At 38.8% G+C, this 18086-nt stretch overlaps 1 protein-coding gene and 1 long non-coding RNA gene across 2 annotated transcripts; one reads left to right on the top strand and one right to left on the bottom strand.

Moving 5' to 3' along the window:
* The first annotated feature begins 715 nt into the window (after positions 1 to 715).
* LOC150058998 (uncharacterized) lies at positions 716 to 1076 on the top strand. The gene is made up of 2 exons (XR_016536670.1): positions 716 to 866; positions 913 to 1076. It is a non-coding gene; the product is annotated as an uncharacterized LOC150058998 (long non-coding RNA).
* Positions 1077 to 1363: 287 nt separating this feature from the next.
* Otud6b (OTU deubiquitinase 6B) lies at positions 1364 to 17690 on the bottom strand. The gene is made up of 7 exons (XM_090339049.1): positions 17566 to 17690; positions 16838 to 16989; positions 13469 to 13549; positions 10037 to 10349; positions 7462 to 7523; positions 3210 to 3316; positions 1364 to 2125 (listed from the first exon to the last, which is right to left on the bottom strand). Exons 1-7 carry the CDS (start codon positions 17645 to 17647, stop codon positions 2041 to 2043), a joined length of 882 nt encoding a protein of 293 aa, XP_090195175.1. The 5' UTR covers positions 17648 to 17690; the 3' UTR covers positions 1364 to 2040.
* Positions 17691 to 18086: the final 396 nt, after the last annotated feature.

Below are 18086 nucleotides of genomic sequence, written 5' to 3'. Positions count from 1 at the left end.
AATTTTAAATAATCAACAAGTTATGTGGTAAAGATAAAAATTTATAATAATTAGTTTACGCAATACTTGTTTTAGTACTACTTAATGCTGATATTTTACATTAAAAGTAACAGATGATGCTTCAAAGTAAGTCCAATTTTATAATTTTATTCTTTTATAAACTTCAGACTTTCTTGAACTTCAGATCACAGTTTACAAAACAAGCAGCCTATAGAATATATGATCTGGCAGGCAAAAGAGATCTGAATCTGCAGCAATGAAATCCCTGCAGGAAAGACTGACTGCTCGAGGTGATCACAGTCTCCATATAACAGCTCCTCACACTGTCACGTGCTAGACACGGGACTGACTATAAACCCACATTTATCCATGAAAATTACACAGGGAGCCAAAATTCAAATGGTAAAAACTTGATGATAAATCTTACAAGCTGTACTCACTTGGGGAAATATTCAAATCAAAAACTTCTTTTCACAATATTTCTTTACATACAAATGTTCTTATCTATCTCTATATATGGGTACTATTAGAAATAATACTGTTATGATTGATTTGAAATCTGAACTAGATAAATTCTTTGCAGAAAACTATTGCATACTGACTTTACTATACAACTTTCCACACTCAAATAGTGGTTTTCAACTTTATCCATGTAAGCAACAAAAAAATTGTCAAATGTGTGAGTGGGAAATAAAGTGACAATGATAATAAACAATCAATCAGGGCTCTCTTTTAAATTCTTAGAATTAGCAAAATGAAGGAAATCTTGCTAAAAGAAGCTGAAAAAAAAAAAAAAAAAGAATAGACCTAACAATTGAATGTGGCCTTGGCCCCTTTTGCACTGCGAAATCCTCAAGTTGCCCAAGGTAAGGAATAGTTACAAAACACTGAGAAATCCTCAAGTTGCCCAAGGTAAGGAATATTGTTACAAAATGTTCCTTGAGGAAAAGGTAAAGCATCTGACAAGAAGTGGTAAGGATGCACCAACAACCAAACACCTGCGGCTGAGAAGAGAATCAAGAAATAACAGCACAAATGCACATCCAGAGGTTAAAAAACAGAAAACAAAAAACCAAGGCACTGGAAAGACAATTGTCTTTCAGGACTTTTTCAAAGTTACACACAAATCAAGGGCAAATCTATAATTCTGCAGAGGCTTAAATCTGATAGCAAACATGTAGCTTGACTTTTGACATCCCATCTCTTGAAATTTAACCACTGATTCATAATTAAATAATATTTAACATTCTTAACTATTGAAGCTTAGTTTCACTTCAATGAGCTAAGTATCACCCCATGAACCCCAGCAGCACTAAAGTTACTACAATCAAATCCAGGGGTTTTTCTGCTTTTTTCATTGTTTTGTTTTGTTTTTTTACCAGTACTCAGGGCTGGAACTCAGGGCCTGGATACTGTCTCTGGGCTCCTTTTGCTCAAGGCTAGCGCTCTATCACTTGAGCCACTATATCACTTCCAGTCTTCTCTGACTAGTTTCTTGAAGATAAGATTCTCATAGACTTTCCTGCCCAGGCTAGCTTCAGCTGCAATCCTCAGATCTCAGCTTTCTAAGTAGCTAGGATTATAGGTGTGAGCCAATGGCATCCAAAGATCAGATGTACTTTATAAGCACTAATTACATCTGCCATCATCAAAGTATATCATTACAAAGACAAAGACTGAGTCATTTCACTGCTTTGAGAAAAATTACACTGAAATGATTACTTCAGAAAATTTTAGTATTGGGGACAAAATTTAAAACACAATTCATTCCAAAACAGAATAAAAGCCTGAAATACTATATAAATAAAAGTATCACTAAATGGGTACCACCTTAGTCAACAAAGACTGCTCTCCACTATCACCTTACAAAGTTGTAAATATACCAAGTAGACACTGGTGAAAATATATTTCTAAAAGCCTATCAGGCAACTTTCTGTTAAATCGGACTTAAGGTAGTTATGTTTTTCAGTAGCACTGACAACCATCTCATACTTGATAGGAATACTCAGATCAGGACACAATTTTAACACATAACTGTGTCTAGATGCAGTTTTCAGTAGCTGTGTTCACCAATTGCGTAACAGAATTATAATGTTCTCCTAAGCCGTATGCATGTCTCATATATCTGAAATGAAAAAAAAACAGAAGGCATCAGTAATTTCATGGTAAAAATAATGTGTTGTACCTAAATACTTATTAGGAGTATAAAACTGTGTCCTCCTCAGTTAACTGCATGAACTTGTAAAGAGTTCAATGCCCTTTGACAAATATCAGCCATCAATCTAGAAGTAGAGTGGTAGCCTGGAGCTGAAGAGCTCAGAGACAGCACCCAGGCCAAGTTCAATGACCCCATAATGGAGCACCTCCCCGCCCCCCCCAAAAAAAACCAGCCATCAAGTGGTTCAACAATTCAAGATAAATTGGAAAGGCCAAGATACTAAATCTAAGGTACTCACAACTGACAAATAAGAAATAATTAACAGACACTAAAAACATCAAATTCTCCATGCTGTATTCCAGAAGCCACTTCTCATTCAAAATACTTCTACAATATGAAGAAATCTCATATGAATATGCTACAGTTCTTATACTTGTTGAAACTGCTAGGCCTGTTATTATCAAATCAAGGCAATACAAACTACTCCTGAAACTGGGTGCTTTTGAAGAAAGTCTGAAGTTTATAAAAGAATAAAATTATAAAATTGGGCTTACTTTGAAGCGTCATCTGTTACTTTTAATGTAAAATATCAGCATTAAGTAGTACTAAAACATGTATTGCGTAAACTAATTATTATAAATTTTTATCTTTACCACAAAACTTGTTGATTATTTAAAATTAACTAGTGGTGTTGTTTTTGTTGATGTTTTGGTAAGAATTACAATTTTCTTTTACAATGGCCAGTACAATTATGAACAAAACTTAATTTGGTCAGCTTTTGGTCTTTAATATAATTTCAGATAAAGATCTTTTTAGCCATATCTAAAAATATTCTGTTAATTTAAAAATAACATGCTAATTTATTCTGTTGTATGATGATGGCATACTAGAAATTACTTGACCTTGCCTTTGTCCAAACTTGGAAGAGTAGTTGTCAAAATGAAGATAGTTTTTTTGATACATACAACCTAAAACCATTTTTTTAGATTTCTGTCTTAATTACGAAAAATACAACTGTAAAAATGTACTAGACAACAGCAAAAATACTTACACAAGTATTAGTGGTTTTTCTGAATATTCTTCACCCACTACAATAGGAGGAGAATCTGCCTGAATTATCTCTATTGGTGTTTTTAAAATGTGAGACAGAGCTCTTAGCTACAAGGAGACGAAAAATAAATTCATTAGTAAGAAAAATAAAAAGGTGATTCTTATTAACCGAATCACAACTACTGAAGTACATTCATATAAACAGGGCAACCAGCCACAGCTAAGAGGTACTATGCCAAAAGCCCGGACTCATTGGCAGAAGTTTGCCAATGTCTACATATATAATGGCCTTGCAAAAATGCATATCAAAGTTAATTAAATAGGGGTGACTACACTAATCTCTCGACATTTGATTACACTTGAAATTTCTCATAATAAAAATATTTTTAAAATACCAATACTTAAGCTGAGTACCAAATCAGTAACAACTTGGAGACTAGATAAGGAAGCAGAACAACATGGGAGGTTTATTATTATTTTGTTGTGCCATTTTGGGGCTTGATCTCTGCCTTGACCTATTATTCAGCTTTTCTGCTCATAGCTGGTGCTTTACCACTTGAATCATAGCTGTGTGACATTTTGCTAAAGATAAGACTCTTAGATTTTTCTGGCCTGAGCTGGCTTCAAACCAAAATCTTCAGACCTCAGCTTCTGAGTAGACAGCATTATAGGCAAGAGCAACCAGCACCCAGGAGGAATTTTAGTTTTAAAAGGCTTTTTAGATGGTTAATGAACAATCAGTGTAGAGAACCACTGTTCTATAATTGTCAAGGCAAGAGCAGAGTGAGGTATGTATACAGACTATTCTTAATGATAGCCATCATCTGATTAATGCATTGCACAACTTGAATTTCTTAGCTGCAATAAATACTTGAAGGGCCACTGGCATGGCACGTTCCTAGCAAATCTAAGAAGCCCCAGTACTGCTCAACAACAACAATAATTATGTGGAGTTGTTAAAGCCTGATGAATAATAGTCACTAATGAAATTAGTGCTACTGTTTTGTCGACTTATTATGACCAAGTACTCTAGGCACTTACATACATTATTATTTGTATGAACTTACTCAATCCTCACAAGCAGGATTTTAAAGATATTAAAAGACCAAAGTCAAACACGAAGAAATTAAATAAGCCGTGCTGAAGTGAGGAACTCAGAAACTGGGCACAAGTAGATTATACAATAATAACAGTAACAATAACAACCATTAGCAGCCTTGAGTCAACTTTCTATTCATTGATCTAATCTCTACATTTTCCCTATTACCAAGTATATCAAAAGATGGACACTCTGATAACTTGTTCCTGTAATCCTAGGTACTCAATAGGAAGTCTGAGATCTGAGGACTAAGATTCCAAGCCAATTCTGGCAAAATGCAAGATCCTTCTCCAATTAGCCACCAAAAAGCCAGAGTGGAAGTATGGCTCAAGTGATAGAGCAACAGCTTTGAGCAAAATAAACCAAGTAACTGTGAGGCACTGAGCTCAAGCTACTGGCTTTGGCCTAGAAGTATGCACGAAGATCTGGATTCAATTCCTCAGTACCACATACATAGAAAATGCGGGAAGTGGTGCTGTGGCTCAAGTGGTAGACTACTAGCTCAGGCCCTGAGTTCAAGCCCCAGGACTGACAAAAATGGAAGGAAGGAAGGGAGAAAGGAAGGGAGGGAGGGAAGAAGAGAGGGAAAGAAAGTCCATTCAGAACACAGTCCTTTTAGAGGAATGTAAAAAAGGCTAGAATACAGAAAGGGTGCTATGTTGCATGGTAACAAATATAGTCCTATGCTGTGTTATAAATTTTTTCTTTGAAATACATTTTTCTTATATCTACAATATTTTTTGAAAATCAAGAATGGAGGGCTGGGAACACAGCCTAGTCGTAGAGTGCTTGCCTAGCATGCACAAAATCTTGAGTTCGATTCTTCCATACCACATACTCAGAAAAAGCCAAAAGTGGTGCTATGGCTCAAGTAGCCTTAAGCAAAAAGGCCCAGAACAGTGCCCAGGCCCTGAGTTCATCCCCCAGGACTGGAAAAAATAAAATAAGAAGGGAGAGAATAAAAAAACAAGGTCTTGAAATCCTAATGTCTCTTCTAACTTTTAAAAAATCAAGACACTACAGATTTACATTTGATTTTTTTAATCAATAATATAAATGTATCCTAGTGTGAAAATAGCAACTTTTATTTCAAATGAATTCACAGGCAGATTCTGCGTAAATGTCTTCAAAAAATGCCTTAAAGACTTTCTGTTAACAGAGTTAATTAGGTCTCCAGCATTCTTAGTAATTTGTGATCTTTTCAAGAAAACTAGTCTTTTATTTTTAACCTCATGTGCCTCTTAAGTTTTTTATAAAAATCTGAGTGTCTGAGCGCTGAGAAACATACAAAACTAATGGACACAGCTCCCTCTGGTGGAGAGATACAATTAGAGCACTGCTAAGAAGGCAATTTTGAAGAGATGGTAAAACAGATACCACAGAAGATTCAAGATGACTAATTACCATTACACAAGACTATTAATAATTTGGATAGGACCTTACATCTAGCACCTCAGCTTATTAATTTTATGTATTTACTCTCTACTTTATGTAGTGATGAAAAATGCTTGGTTAAGTACAAATAGGTGTGTGATCATCCTCATTCAATAATTAAGAAAGTCAAGCTCAAGAAGTCAGCAAGCTTTTCCAACTCCCAAAACTGCGAAGTTCAAGAATGAGTCAGAACTTGAACACAGGATTCGATGTCTTATGTTCTGTCTTTCTAATATTCAGATTGCTCACCACCACTGGGCTCACTTAGGTATTTGTTAAAAGTGAGATTTTTAAAATTAGAGCTAAAAAGCAATCTATGGTCCAAGTATAGAGTGCTTACATACAAGCAGGAGGCCCTGAGTCCAAATCCCAGAGGAATTTTTTGAACTCAAATCCAATAGGATTTGAACTATAGCAGAGGACAAACCAAAAAAACCCCATAGTTTTGGGGCCAGGCAAGGCAGTTCATACCTGTAATCAAAGCTACTAGACAGGCAGAGGTCAGGAGGAATGTGTTCTAGGTCAGCCTAGGCAAAAATGCAAGACTCTATCAAAAAAAAAAAATTCACTGAAATAAATTGGACTAACTATGGGTTCATAGGGTACAGCTAGTAAAATACCCATAGTTCCAACTCCAAAAATGCTACAAACAACAAAACTCTTGCTAACTCCTTCCAAGTGACTTCACATACTATTTTCTTATGTGACTTTCAATGCATCAAGTATCCTTTTCAAGTAAATCACTATTAACTAGCAAATTACTTAGGAATGCAATACAGATGTATGAGACTGAACTTGTATTCACATAAAAAAATTTTCTCATCAGGCACGGTGGCTCATGCCTGTAATCCTAGCTACTCAGGAGGCTGAGATCTGAGGATCAAGGTTCAAAGCCAGCCTGGGCACAAAAGGACCTGAGACTCTTTATCTCCAATTAACCTCTAGAAAGTGGGGCTTGGCTCAAGGGTAGGGTGGTAGCCTCGAGCTGAAGAGCTTGGGGACAGCGCCCAGGCTGAGTTCAAGCCCCATGACCCCCGCCTCCCCCACCCCCACCTCTGAAAAAATAAATTCTTTCTTTCTTGTCACTGAGACAGCTTTTCCTTTTGCAGCCGAGGCTGTCCTTAATCTCTTGATCATTCTGCTTGGGCTGCTTCAGTGCTGGGATTATAGTAATATACTCATTTTCTATTTCCAAGGTGAAAAAGTTACTTTTACAACAGGGATTTTTTCATCAGCCACTTATCTAGAGTCAATTTTTTTTTTTTTTAGTCTGTTTCCCTTTTTTTAGTGACAGGTTGCCCAGGCTGGACTTAATCAGCCTGCCTCAGACTCTTGATTGCTGGGATACAGGCACACACCACTATATTCAACAAGTTATTTCTGTTAAAACAGAATATATCAGCAGCTGTGTCATACATAAGAACTTATACAAATGCATCAGCAAGCTTCTCACATAGAAATCTAACACTGAGCTATTTTAAATGAATAAGTGCTTCACTTATTCAAGGTGCACACTTTAATATGTAGTTAGCATTATTAATATTAATACCCTATTATTACCAAATATTAATAACCTACGCAGTCAGCAAAGAAATGGCAATAGTAAAAGGACAAGAACTCTTCAAGGAGAAATTAGAATCAACTAAAAAAGGTCTAAAACGACAAAACAGATTCTGAAAGAATTTAATAACCCACAATCCCTATGAATAATTCCACTTACCTCCAGCTGACCTCCCCATGCAGCTGTGTTTACAATATCGTCACAGTACTTTCCAAACTCTTCTGCAGAGAACACATCACAATGTAGCACTTAATAATTGTCTTAACTCATGTTAAAAGATCCCTTTTACAGCTCCTAGGACTCCTGATAAAAATGCCCCAAGTCACAAATCTCTCCCTCCTCTATCACTTCCCTCAACAAAAAAATTTAACCGACTTCCCAGATTCACACTTAATTAGCCCCAACTTTCCAACATCTTTCCATGCCAAAAGCAAAGCAGTGCATTTTTGCCTTCCTCCTTCAGAAACTGTGCTCTGGAAACTACACAACAAACCTGTTTCTCTTTCTCTACCCAATGCAGTAACTCTCAAAACTGCCACCATAGTTATCTTCACATTGTGTTCTGAAGCCCACACCCTTGTCCAAAAAAAAACACCACAAGACTAATGTGTAGCCTTGGCATAATCAGGCTTACTGCAAGACCCTATGAGAAATATGAGAAGAGAATTTAGGTTAAGCACAAGTGAGTTTAAGTTCTTCTCATGATGTATCTAGCACCAGAAAGCATCTCCTTGTTAGTTTGGATGCACTTCCATTACTGGCTCCAGAATTCAAACTACTCAGGGAAAGACACCTTGCAATCAGTCCTACGAGAAGTAAAAGGCTTAATCAATGAGTTTACAAAGGGCCTATCTGTTTATGTATCTTTTTATAACAGTGTTAAATGGACCACAGATATACTCTCTGCCCAAAACAGAAGAGAAAATATGCTGTCCGCATTTGTTTCATTCACAAATCCTCAGTGTTCAGACCAGCGCCTATAACTGTGCCTGGACACAATGGTCTTCAGTAAACAGTGAATGAATGGAGAAAGAAGTGTTTTCTGACTTAAAATCATGTATGAACACCAGAAGCAGAGTACAGGAGTTTCGAGTTAAGAGTCATTTCTTATGTTTCTTCTAACAAAACATAAGAAAAATACATTTCATGAACAAGATCAAGCTCTAGTCATTTAGAAAATAATAGTGATCTAAAACATTAAGAAATATGTATGGGGCCTAGTGGTAGAGTGCTTGCCTTGCATCCTCAGTACCACATACATAGAAAAAGCCAGAAGTGGTGCTGTGGTTAAAGTGGTAGGGCTCTAGCCTTGAGAAAAGCCCAAGGATAGTGCTCAAGCACTGAGCTCAAGCAGCCCAGGACTGGCAAAAAAAAAAAGAAGAAAAAGAAATATGTAACATTTCAAATACAACATCTATGGGAAATCAGTGGGCAACAGAATTAAATATCTCTATAATCCTATTTGTCATCTATCAACAGGTCCTTACAGCATCTTACTAAAGATCTAAGGGACTGCTACTGCTCATTCTTACCCACTGTGTCCAGCTGCACCATCTTCTATAGGAAACATCCTACACAGAAGGAAAGTCAACCTTAACTGTCTTCTCTCCACAACTCTTGCTGGTCACATGTATTTCTCCAATGAACACTGCCAAACCTGCTGTCTTCCTCAGACTGTCATTCCTTCTATTCTACTTCATTTTATGCTTGTGTGACTTCTCTACTTCACTCTATTTTCCTTCCTTTTTTTTTTTGGCCAATTCTAGGGCTTGAACTCAGGTTCTGGGCACTGTCCTTGGCTTTCTCAAGGATAGAGCTCTACCACTTGAGCCAGAGCACCAGCTCTGGCTTCTTCTGTGTATGCAGTAGCAAGGAATCAAAGCCAGGGCTTTGTGCATGCTAGGCAAGCAATCTACCACTAGGCCATACTCTCATCCCTCACTCTATTTTATCTTAATAACCATAGTGTAGAGAATGAGGCAGGTCATTAAACATTTCGTTTTATTCCACAAATCAAAATTTACTTGAATAGAAATTTCTAATTATAGTTTATTAGAAATGACATTAAAATTTGCAAAGAACAAACTAATCATAATCTGCTCATATTCTTATTTTTTCCTTGTCAGTCACAGCACTTGAATTCTAGCCATTGTCCCTGACCTCTTAAGCTCAAGGTTACTTGCCCTACCACTTGAAGCACAGCACCACTTCTAGTTTTCCAGTAGGTAATTGGAGATAAGAGTCTCACGGACTTTAGTGCCCGGCTAGCTTTGAACTGTGATCCTCAGATTTCAGCTTCCTGAGTAGCTAGGATTAGGTGTGAGCCACCGTGCCCAGCTCTTTCTGCTCATATTCTTAAAATCATATATATGTATAGGCTTTGTATACATTTATATATGCATATATATAAATTTATGGGAATCAATTGTGTCAAAATTGTATTTTTTTCTCTTCCTCAAAGGCGCTGTTTCAGGATACAAAACAGCCATAATGACTGCAGGAGAGAGGAAAGGCAAGAAAATACAGTCATTATATTCAATATACACATGTAATACTCAACTTGAAGGGCAGATTAGACTGAGAAAGATGAAGAAAGGTGTAAGGGTGACACTGACTGAGATGCACTGTACTCATAATCAAGTGAAATCCTTTCAAACAACTACTTTAAACAAAATTTAAAGAAAACGAAAACCAACAGAACCAATTAACCAAACAGAAGAGAAAAGCAAATAACCTGGTGTGTACATGTCTCCTGTATTGGGGTTTGTTAAAAATGGCAGGAAGTCATCCCTATGACTTTGCATGTACTCAGCAGTTTGACTTCTCAACTTAGCCACAGTGAGGGCACAGTCCTGTGTTTTCAGCTGGTCCTCAATGGCTCTGTACATACAGTGACCATCAGATGGAATTTGCCTCATTTCCAACTCTCTGGCTGCCAGGATTTCAGTAAGTTTCTCATTTTCCACATGCCTAGCGCCAGATAAGTTCTCAATTTCAGCTTCAGCTATCCTCTCTTCCCGCTCCTTTTCCAATGCAGCTTTTTTTTCCTAAGACAAGAATGCAGAAAAAGTTAATTCTTTAATAATTGGAAGCAATTCTACTTTACTAAAGGCATAGAGATGTTAAGATTCTAAAACCTTGTTGCCATTTTTCCCCTTACCACACGAGCATTATCGGGTTTATCTTAACACTTACAGAATTTTTTTATACTGTAAAGTTCTCTTAAGAGCTGTGTGTTCCAGTATCTAACTTTGAACTGAGATATAGAAAGCTTTTCTTGGGTACAGTTCCACATGCCTATAATCCCAGAAATCAGGAGGTATTAGGGCTCCATGAGTGTTCCAAACCAATTTAAGAAACATTCTTAAGACTTGGTCTTAAAAAGAGAAAAGGGAAAAGAGGGAGGGAGGGAGAGGGAAGAAGGGAGGGAATAAAGGAGGGAGAGGAGGAGTGAAAGAGCAAGAAAAAAGAAAGGCCCTTTTAATTAAGTCTGTCTGTTTGTCCCTGTGCAACACAACTTGTGTAATAAACATAGTATCATACTTGACATTCTCATTCACTTTCCTTATACAAACAGCCTAAGAGGAAAGGGTGAGGTAAAGTGAGGGCAGTGAGAGATTTGTGAAATAAGTGAAGCAGAAGTCTGGAGAAGGATTCTGAACAGCTTAACTAATAAGCATCACAAGTCAGAGAACAATACATCTTTCCTAGCTAGACACAGTTCAGAGAACCATGCCAAGAGCTACAGTTGATGGCTTAAACTAAAAAAAAAAAAGGCTATGTAGTTAGTACCTACATAGCATGCATGAAGACGGGTTTGATTCCTCGGCACCACATACATAAAAAAAAGCTGGAAGTGGTGCTGTGGCTCAAATGGTGGAGCACTAACCTTGAGGAAAGCCAAGGACAGTGCTCAGGCCTGAGTACAGTCCCCAGGACTGGCAAAAAAAAAAAAAAGTCTCAGGAATTTTTCTGCCTGGGCTGGCTCTGAACCAGAATCCTCAGTTCTCAGCCTACTGAGTATCTAGAATTATAGGCATAAGCCTCTTGTGCCCTGTTTGGGTTTTATTTTTAGAGGCATATTATCCTATCCTACCTATACTACAGTGTACATAACACAATAAATAACCACTTGCTAACCATTTAGTGTTCCAACTTTTATGGTAATAAAATGATCCTACAAAATAAGTTTTTCTTCATTTTATACATACATGTGTATATATAATATGTAATATATCAATATATATTATATATTATTATATAATGTATAATATAATGTATATATGAAACTATAGCCTAAAGAAGAAACTGTTATACAGTCACTGCAAGGAAAATTAAAGGGTGTAGCTCAGTTGTAAAACAGTTGTATAGTGTATGTGCAGCGCTAGGGTCAGTCCTAGAGCTACAAGAACCTAAAATTAAATTCATCTGTCTGATACTAAACTCCTTGCTCTGCTAGATTATCTATAACTAAGTAAGATGCAGTACTAGACCTTTGGGGGATTTTTGGTGTTATTATTGTTACTTGTTTTGCCAATCCTGGGGTTGAAGTCAGGGCCTGAACCCTGCCCTTGGGCTTTCTCAAGGCTAGAGCTCTTCCACTTGAGCCATAGCTCCACTTCCAGCTTTTTCTATGTATGTGGTACATACATAGAATCAAACCCAGTTTTCATGTTTGCTAGGCAAGCACTCTACCACTAGGCCAAATACCCAGCCCCCTCAGTACTAGTTTTAAAATATGAATTTAAATGCTAGAAAATAGTAAGGTATGTCAATAATCCCAGTACTTAGGAGGCTAAGGCATAAAAACTGACAGTTTGCGGGTGGCCTGGGTAGCATGAGGAGACTGTACCAAACATCTAAAGAATACTTCATTTTGAATCCCACTACAAATTAGTAGTTGGGACTAAAAAGATTGACTTAGATCTTTTTCTTTTCTATTGTATTATCTTTAAGTAGTTGTACAAAGGAGTTACCATTTAACAAGCAATTTGTTAAAACTTCATAGAGCATCAAAAATCGGATAAACACTTCAAAGAACAATTATGGAAACTGTACTTCACAGAGCATCTTGATCAGGGGCATCCCTTTCAGCATTCTCACCCATCCATTCTAAGCCACCTCTTCCTTCACTCATTTTCCTTAATTTTGTAGAGTACACACTGAATTCTTAACTGCATTCTCTGCTCTTTATTTGTCCACCCCTCCCCCCAAGCCTCCAACCCACTCTTTTTTCTTTTTTAAAGTGAAAAGACCTTACCTATCTAAGGGTATTATCATAATGAATACAATTACTTAGTTACTTCAAATAAATTACTTTCCACACAGACTCGATAATGTAATATTTCATTCTCATTCTTGGTTGTTTGTTGTTTTTTATCCCATTTTTCTTACTTGGAATAACCTGTCAAAACAATGTGTATTTCAGCCGGGCGTAGTAGCTGAAATCATAGCTATTCAGGAGGCTAAGATCTGAGGATCAAGGTTCAAAGAACCTGAGACTCTTATCTCCATTTAACGCCTACAATATAGGAAGTGGGGCTTGGTTTGAGGATAGGAAGGTAGCCTTGAGCTGAAGAGATCAGGGACAGTGCCCAGGCCAAGTTCAAGCCACATGACACACACACACACACACACACACAAGAACCAGTGTATTTCCTGCAAAATTTCCAATCCATCATTTAACATTTCATAATTAGCCCATACTTAGCTGAATTTTTAGAAGTGTTAACTATTAAATACCAACATATTTCTCTTACAATTTTTAGCACCTATATATGTTAACATTTAGGTTCAAATCCTTGTTTCTTCATTCAATGCCACAGTTTTTAAACAGTTATGGGTCTGAGCTCATAAGATTCTAAATCAAGTCTGGGATTGAAAGAATTCTTTTGTGCTCTCCCTCCCAGGTCTACCCTCTAGGAGAACTGAAAACTGAAAACTTTGTTATACTGCCTATTTTCTTCCCTAAAAAAAAAAAAAAAAAAAAGGGCATATAAAACCTTACTTGGTTAAATGAAACTTCACAGAAACAGTTAAACATACCAGACACATAGAAAGAGAAAGCACTAAACAAACTTTAGTTCCAGTCCCTTAACAAGGAACTCTACTTTAGTACCCAACAAATAGCAGAAATGTTTATACTTAGTGGTAATTACTTTCATACCCGTCTCTTTTGAGCTTTTGATATCCGAGGTGGTTGATTCTCAATTACCAGGTGTGAAATGTTAGCATCAACAGAATCTATCTGAAAGAAACAAAAAGCATAAAGAAATAAAAAATTATTTTAAATTATTAAAAACATTAGCTTACTAGCTAATGTTTGTGAAAATCACAAACACATCCAATCCCACATTTTACAAAATGTGTATAGCAGCAACAGTTTATTACATTAATTATTTTTGTCTACTTTCTCTAGTTTTCGGAAACCATTTCTCAGATTCACAAGCTTTCTTCTAGTTCTTGAAAGCTAAAGTTCATCTTGCATGTCTTCCTTTCTTTTAGGACTGCCTACTTCATTTACTGCCTCACTTCCTGTAAGTGCTAATCTGCTCTCTGCATATTGACAGTACACAGAAATCAAAATCTTATGCTCCTCAATTTACTTCTACCAACCTTAAGTGTGGCAATACTGTCCTTTCTCCATTTTAACTAGTCAAAGCACAATTAACCCTACAAACACCTAAACTTTTCTCACATTTCCTTTCTACAAAACTGAGACCAAGCCAGGAACTTCTGGCTCACATTTCTAATTCTAGCTTCTCAAGAGGCTAAGATCCGTGTGTCAAAGTTAGAAGCCAGCCCAGGCAGGAAAGTTCATGAAACTCTTCTCTTCAATTAACCACCAAAAAGGGGGGAGGAGAGCACTAGCCTTGACCAAGGAAAGCTAAGAGACAGGACCTGGATCCTGAATTCTACTCCCAAGGCCAGCACAAAAGAAAGGAAGGAAGAAAGGAAGGAAGGAAGGAAGGAAGGAAGGAAGGAAGGAAGGAAGGAAGGAAAGAAATAAAGAAGGAAGGAAGGAAGGTAGGTAGGAAGGAAGGAAGGAAGGAAGGAAGGAAGGAAGGAAAGAGGGAGGGAGGGAGGGAGGGAGGGAGGGAGGAAGGAAGGAAGGAAGGAAAGAAGAGAGAAGGGGAGGTAGGGAGGAAAAGAGAAGGGGGAGGAAGGAAAGAGAGAGAAGGAGGGAGAGAGAAAACAGAGACAGAGGGAAGGAGGGATTGAGGGAAGGAGGGAAAAACGGAGGGAAAGAAAGAGAAAGAACCTTCAAGCAGAAAGCATATTTTATTTCTAAGATCATTCAATATTACAAGCAGTCCTAATCCTCCAAAGCCAATTATGTGTTTAATAAAAACAAAACATGCTAGGTAAGTAGCTAGTATTTTGTTACTGTGATGATGTTCAGCTAGCTTTTAGAATGATACATAAATGATAAAAACTCAAAGCCTTTAATACATGGAATCCTTAAAAGCTATATCCCACATGATAAAAACATAAAAATCTATAGACTGAAGAGCAATTATCAACTTTTCTGACAAAAGGAATCTTAGCATTTTTCAGAGGGTGCTGCTAAAATTCGCAGCCATATTGACATTAGGCAGAATACAAAAGCATGGGAAAAGCAAAAGGCTTTAATGTAAAAATTTAGGTAGGTGTCAATAAAAAAACAAGTTAGGTAATGTAAAAGTGCAAAGAATGGGAGGTTTTTTTTAACAGTCAGACAATATATAGTTTAAGATTCAAACTTTTCCCCCTTGGAAACCTTAGAAAGAAATCTCAAATCTGAAGTTCTAAAAATGCAAACAAAACTACAATCATCATCCTCATCATCATCATTTGGCTCATGTGGTAGAGCTCTAGCCTTGAGAAAGCCCAAAGACAGTGCTCAGGCCCTGACTTCAAGCCCTAGGACTGGCAATAAATAAGTAAATAACAGCTCTTAATTGCTAATGACAAAATGGAAAATCAGAACCATTTCATGCTTACTGAATTATATTATAGTTTTATATAGTAGGTATAGGTTTGGGATTTGAAAGTTCATATAATCATACTCTTTATTTTTTTCTTTTGTGGTACTGAGGTTTGAACTCAGCACCTTCCATTTGCTAGGCAGACAGTGTATCACTGAGTCATGCCTCTACCCTATTTTGTTTTTTGTTTTTGAAATATCTTGCTCCTTACACACACACACACACACACGCCTCCACTACCAGCTTCTGTTGAGATCTGTGTCACAGACTTCTTTGAGGAAGTTAGATTGAAACTGCAATCCTTCTGATGTCATTTTCCCATGAGTGTTATTAGAATACTGTCATTCCATGCCTGTCGTGCACCACCACATCTACCTGTTTGTTGAGAGGGTCTTTTAAGTGTATACCTAGACTGATCTCGAACCACAAGCCTCCCTATCTCAGCCTCCCAAGTAGTTGGTTGTGTGGGATTATTGGCATGAACTTTTGGTGTCATGCTTTTCTTCCATTTTTGATGGAAATTATTATTATTTTTATTTCTTATTTGCTGGCACTGGAGCTTAAACCCAGGGCCTGCTTGCTGTCCCTTTTCTTTCTCCATCAAGGCTGGTGCTCTACTACTTCAGCCACAACTCCGCTTCCAACTCTTTTTATGGTTATTTGGAGGTAAAGTCTTTTCTGCCCACATTGGCTTTGAACCTTGATCCTCAGATCTCAGCTAGGATTACTAATATGAACCACCATTGGCAGGTAGAGATTTCTTATATCTGTATAAAATCTTCTCTGCCATATTGAATTTTATTGTTTTATTTGGGGTCTGCTGTTAATAGGGGAAGCAGCTTATCTAGACTGATTTACAGTGGCCCTAATAATAAGTGATAGTTGAAATTTCTTTAACTTTATTAGCAAATTAGTAAGATCCTGACCTTTCTTGCTTCTGCAGTACTTAATCTCAGCAAACAAGGACTGGTGTTTTAAGTATTCATTATGTTTTCACAATTGTGGCATTCCTAATTATCTTCCTGTCTTCCTGGGTTCAATTCCTTGGTACCACTTACACAGAAAAAGCCTGAAGTGGTGCTGTGGCTCAAGTAGGAGAGTGCTAGCCTTGAGAAAGCTCAAGGACAATGCCCAGCCCCTTAGTACAAGCACGAGGACTGGCCAAATAATAATGATGATGATGATAAAAATTCTTACATTTGTAGTCCCTTTTGGTTCTTACAAGACCCTGTGATTAAACAGCAAAAATATTTGTGTCCTCATTATCTGCCCAGAAAATTATGCACAGGACTGAGTATATTTACCCAGATTACAATCCTATACACTGGCACTTCTAGAACTACAAGTCTGATCTTCCAACTTGCATTTGCAGGTAGATAAAGTTGTGTAACCCTTACAGAATCACACTGCCATGCAAACATGGTCAGAAATATGTTAATGAAAGCAATGCATGAGCATGTTGGAAGGACTTCATTCTCCTACTCATTTTATGATGTATATAATAAATAGCTTAACAGAGGTAACTATGTGTATTTAGATGCTATAGTCAAAGACATCATTCCACACACCTCATTCTCTTTAGAAGCCATCTTCAACTGCTCTAGTTCCTCTCTATGTTTCTGTTCCATTTCTTTTTCCAACTTAGTAACATCTTCGATGAGTTGCTTCCTCCTCTTTTTGTCATTCTTGGGAACAGCATTCTTCATACCTTGAATTTTTGCTAAAAAGCCATCAGAGGCACACACACACACACAAAAAAATCAGATACTCGGGGATAACAGGAAAGGAAACACAAGATCCAGTAAGGGGAGGGGAGAGGGGGAAAGACATAAGAAAAGTAGTTACAGAAGCAAGAAGTGTAGCAACACAACCAAACAGCTACAGAGAAGGGACAAGAAGCCTGAGACCGAGCGCACTTCATTCATGAATTGGATGGTGAGTGGAAGAAGAATGGGGAAGGAGAGTGGAGCAGACAAGTTTTCAACCCGTCAAGTGCCTTCTAAACCCTCCGAACTAAGGCAAGCATCTACAAAATGCAGCCACCGGGGCCACCCGCTGGGGCGGGCCCGGGAAAGGGGAGAGCCGGGTGGGACGGGCCCTCTGGAAGCCCCCGGCCCTGCCGGCCGGCCGGCGCGGGGCAGGGGTGCGTGGTGGGGCTCCGCCGTGGACGGCTGCGGGATTAGGGGACCGGGGACGGAGGGGAAGGGGAGGACCTGGGAGGACCCGGGACCCCGCGCCCCCACCCGGGCGGGAGGGGGCGGTCCGTACGGGCCGTCGATCGGCGGGGCCGGGTCACCTTGCAACTCCTTCTTCTCCCGGCGATGCCGCCTCGCCAGCTGCTCCTCCTCGTCCAGCTCTTCCGCCGGGTCAGCCTCCATGACCGCCGACGTCGCCGGGAACACGCGGCGGCGGAGGAAAGCCGCCCCTCCGACTAGCAAGCACCTCCCACCCCTCAACCCTCACCCGGGGCGCCATTGGCCACCGCGGAGTCCCAGCCCCGCCTTCAAGGCGGCACCGGATCTTTGCCTGGACCTCCGGAACGCCGTGGAAACGGAGCGGAATGCTACGCGTGCGCATTCCCGCGATCCTGCTCAGACTGGGCGGGGCGGCCAGGGTGGAAGCGCGGACCCGAGAGCCCGCCCCGCGGTGGTGACTGACAGGTCCCCCACCAGCCTCTTCAACTGTATACTAGACGCACCAGGCTATTGGCTCTGAGGTGAGGCGCGCGGAGATGACGTCACGGGAAGCTCTGGGGACGTCATTTGGTTTCCTGTTTCGAAAGGTGCAAAGTGCTTTGGCTTTTGTCTATTTTTGCTA

Source organism: Megascapheus bottae, chromosome 9 (assembly GCF_031878675.1).
Source record: "Megascapheus bottae isolate mThoBot1 chromosome 9, mThoBot2.hap1, whole genome shotgun sequence".
Lineage (NCBI taxonomy): Eukaryota > Metazoa > Chordata > Mammalia > Rodentia > Geomyidae > Megascapheus > Megascapheus bottae.
The sequence above is the reverse complement of the archived record's forward strand: the minus strand, read 5'-3'. Positions and strand labels throughout refer to the sequence as shown.

Excerpts from the sequence above, each read along its gene's own strand:
- Otud6b (XM_090339049.1), bottom strand. The coding sequence starts at position 17,647 with ATGGAGGCTGACCCGGCGGAAGAGCTGGACGAGGAGGAGCAGCTGGCG. Across the intron at positions 13,550-16,837 it reads TGGCTTCTAAAGAGAATGAG|ATAGATTCTGTTGATGCTAA; the intron begins GTGTGTGGAATG and ends TGTTTCTTTCAG. Across the intron at positions 3,317-7,461 it reads CATGGGGAGGTCAGCTGGAG|CTAAGAGCTCTGTCTCACAT; the intron begins GTAAGTGGAATT and ends GTCTCCTTGTAG.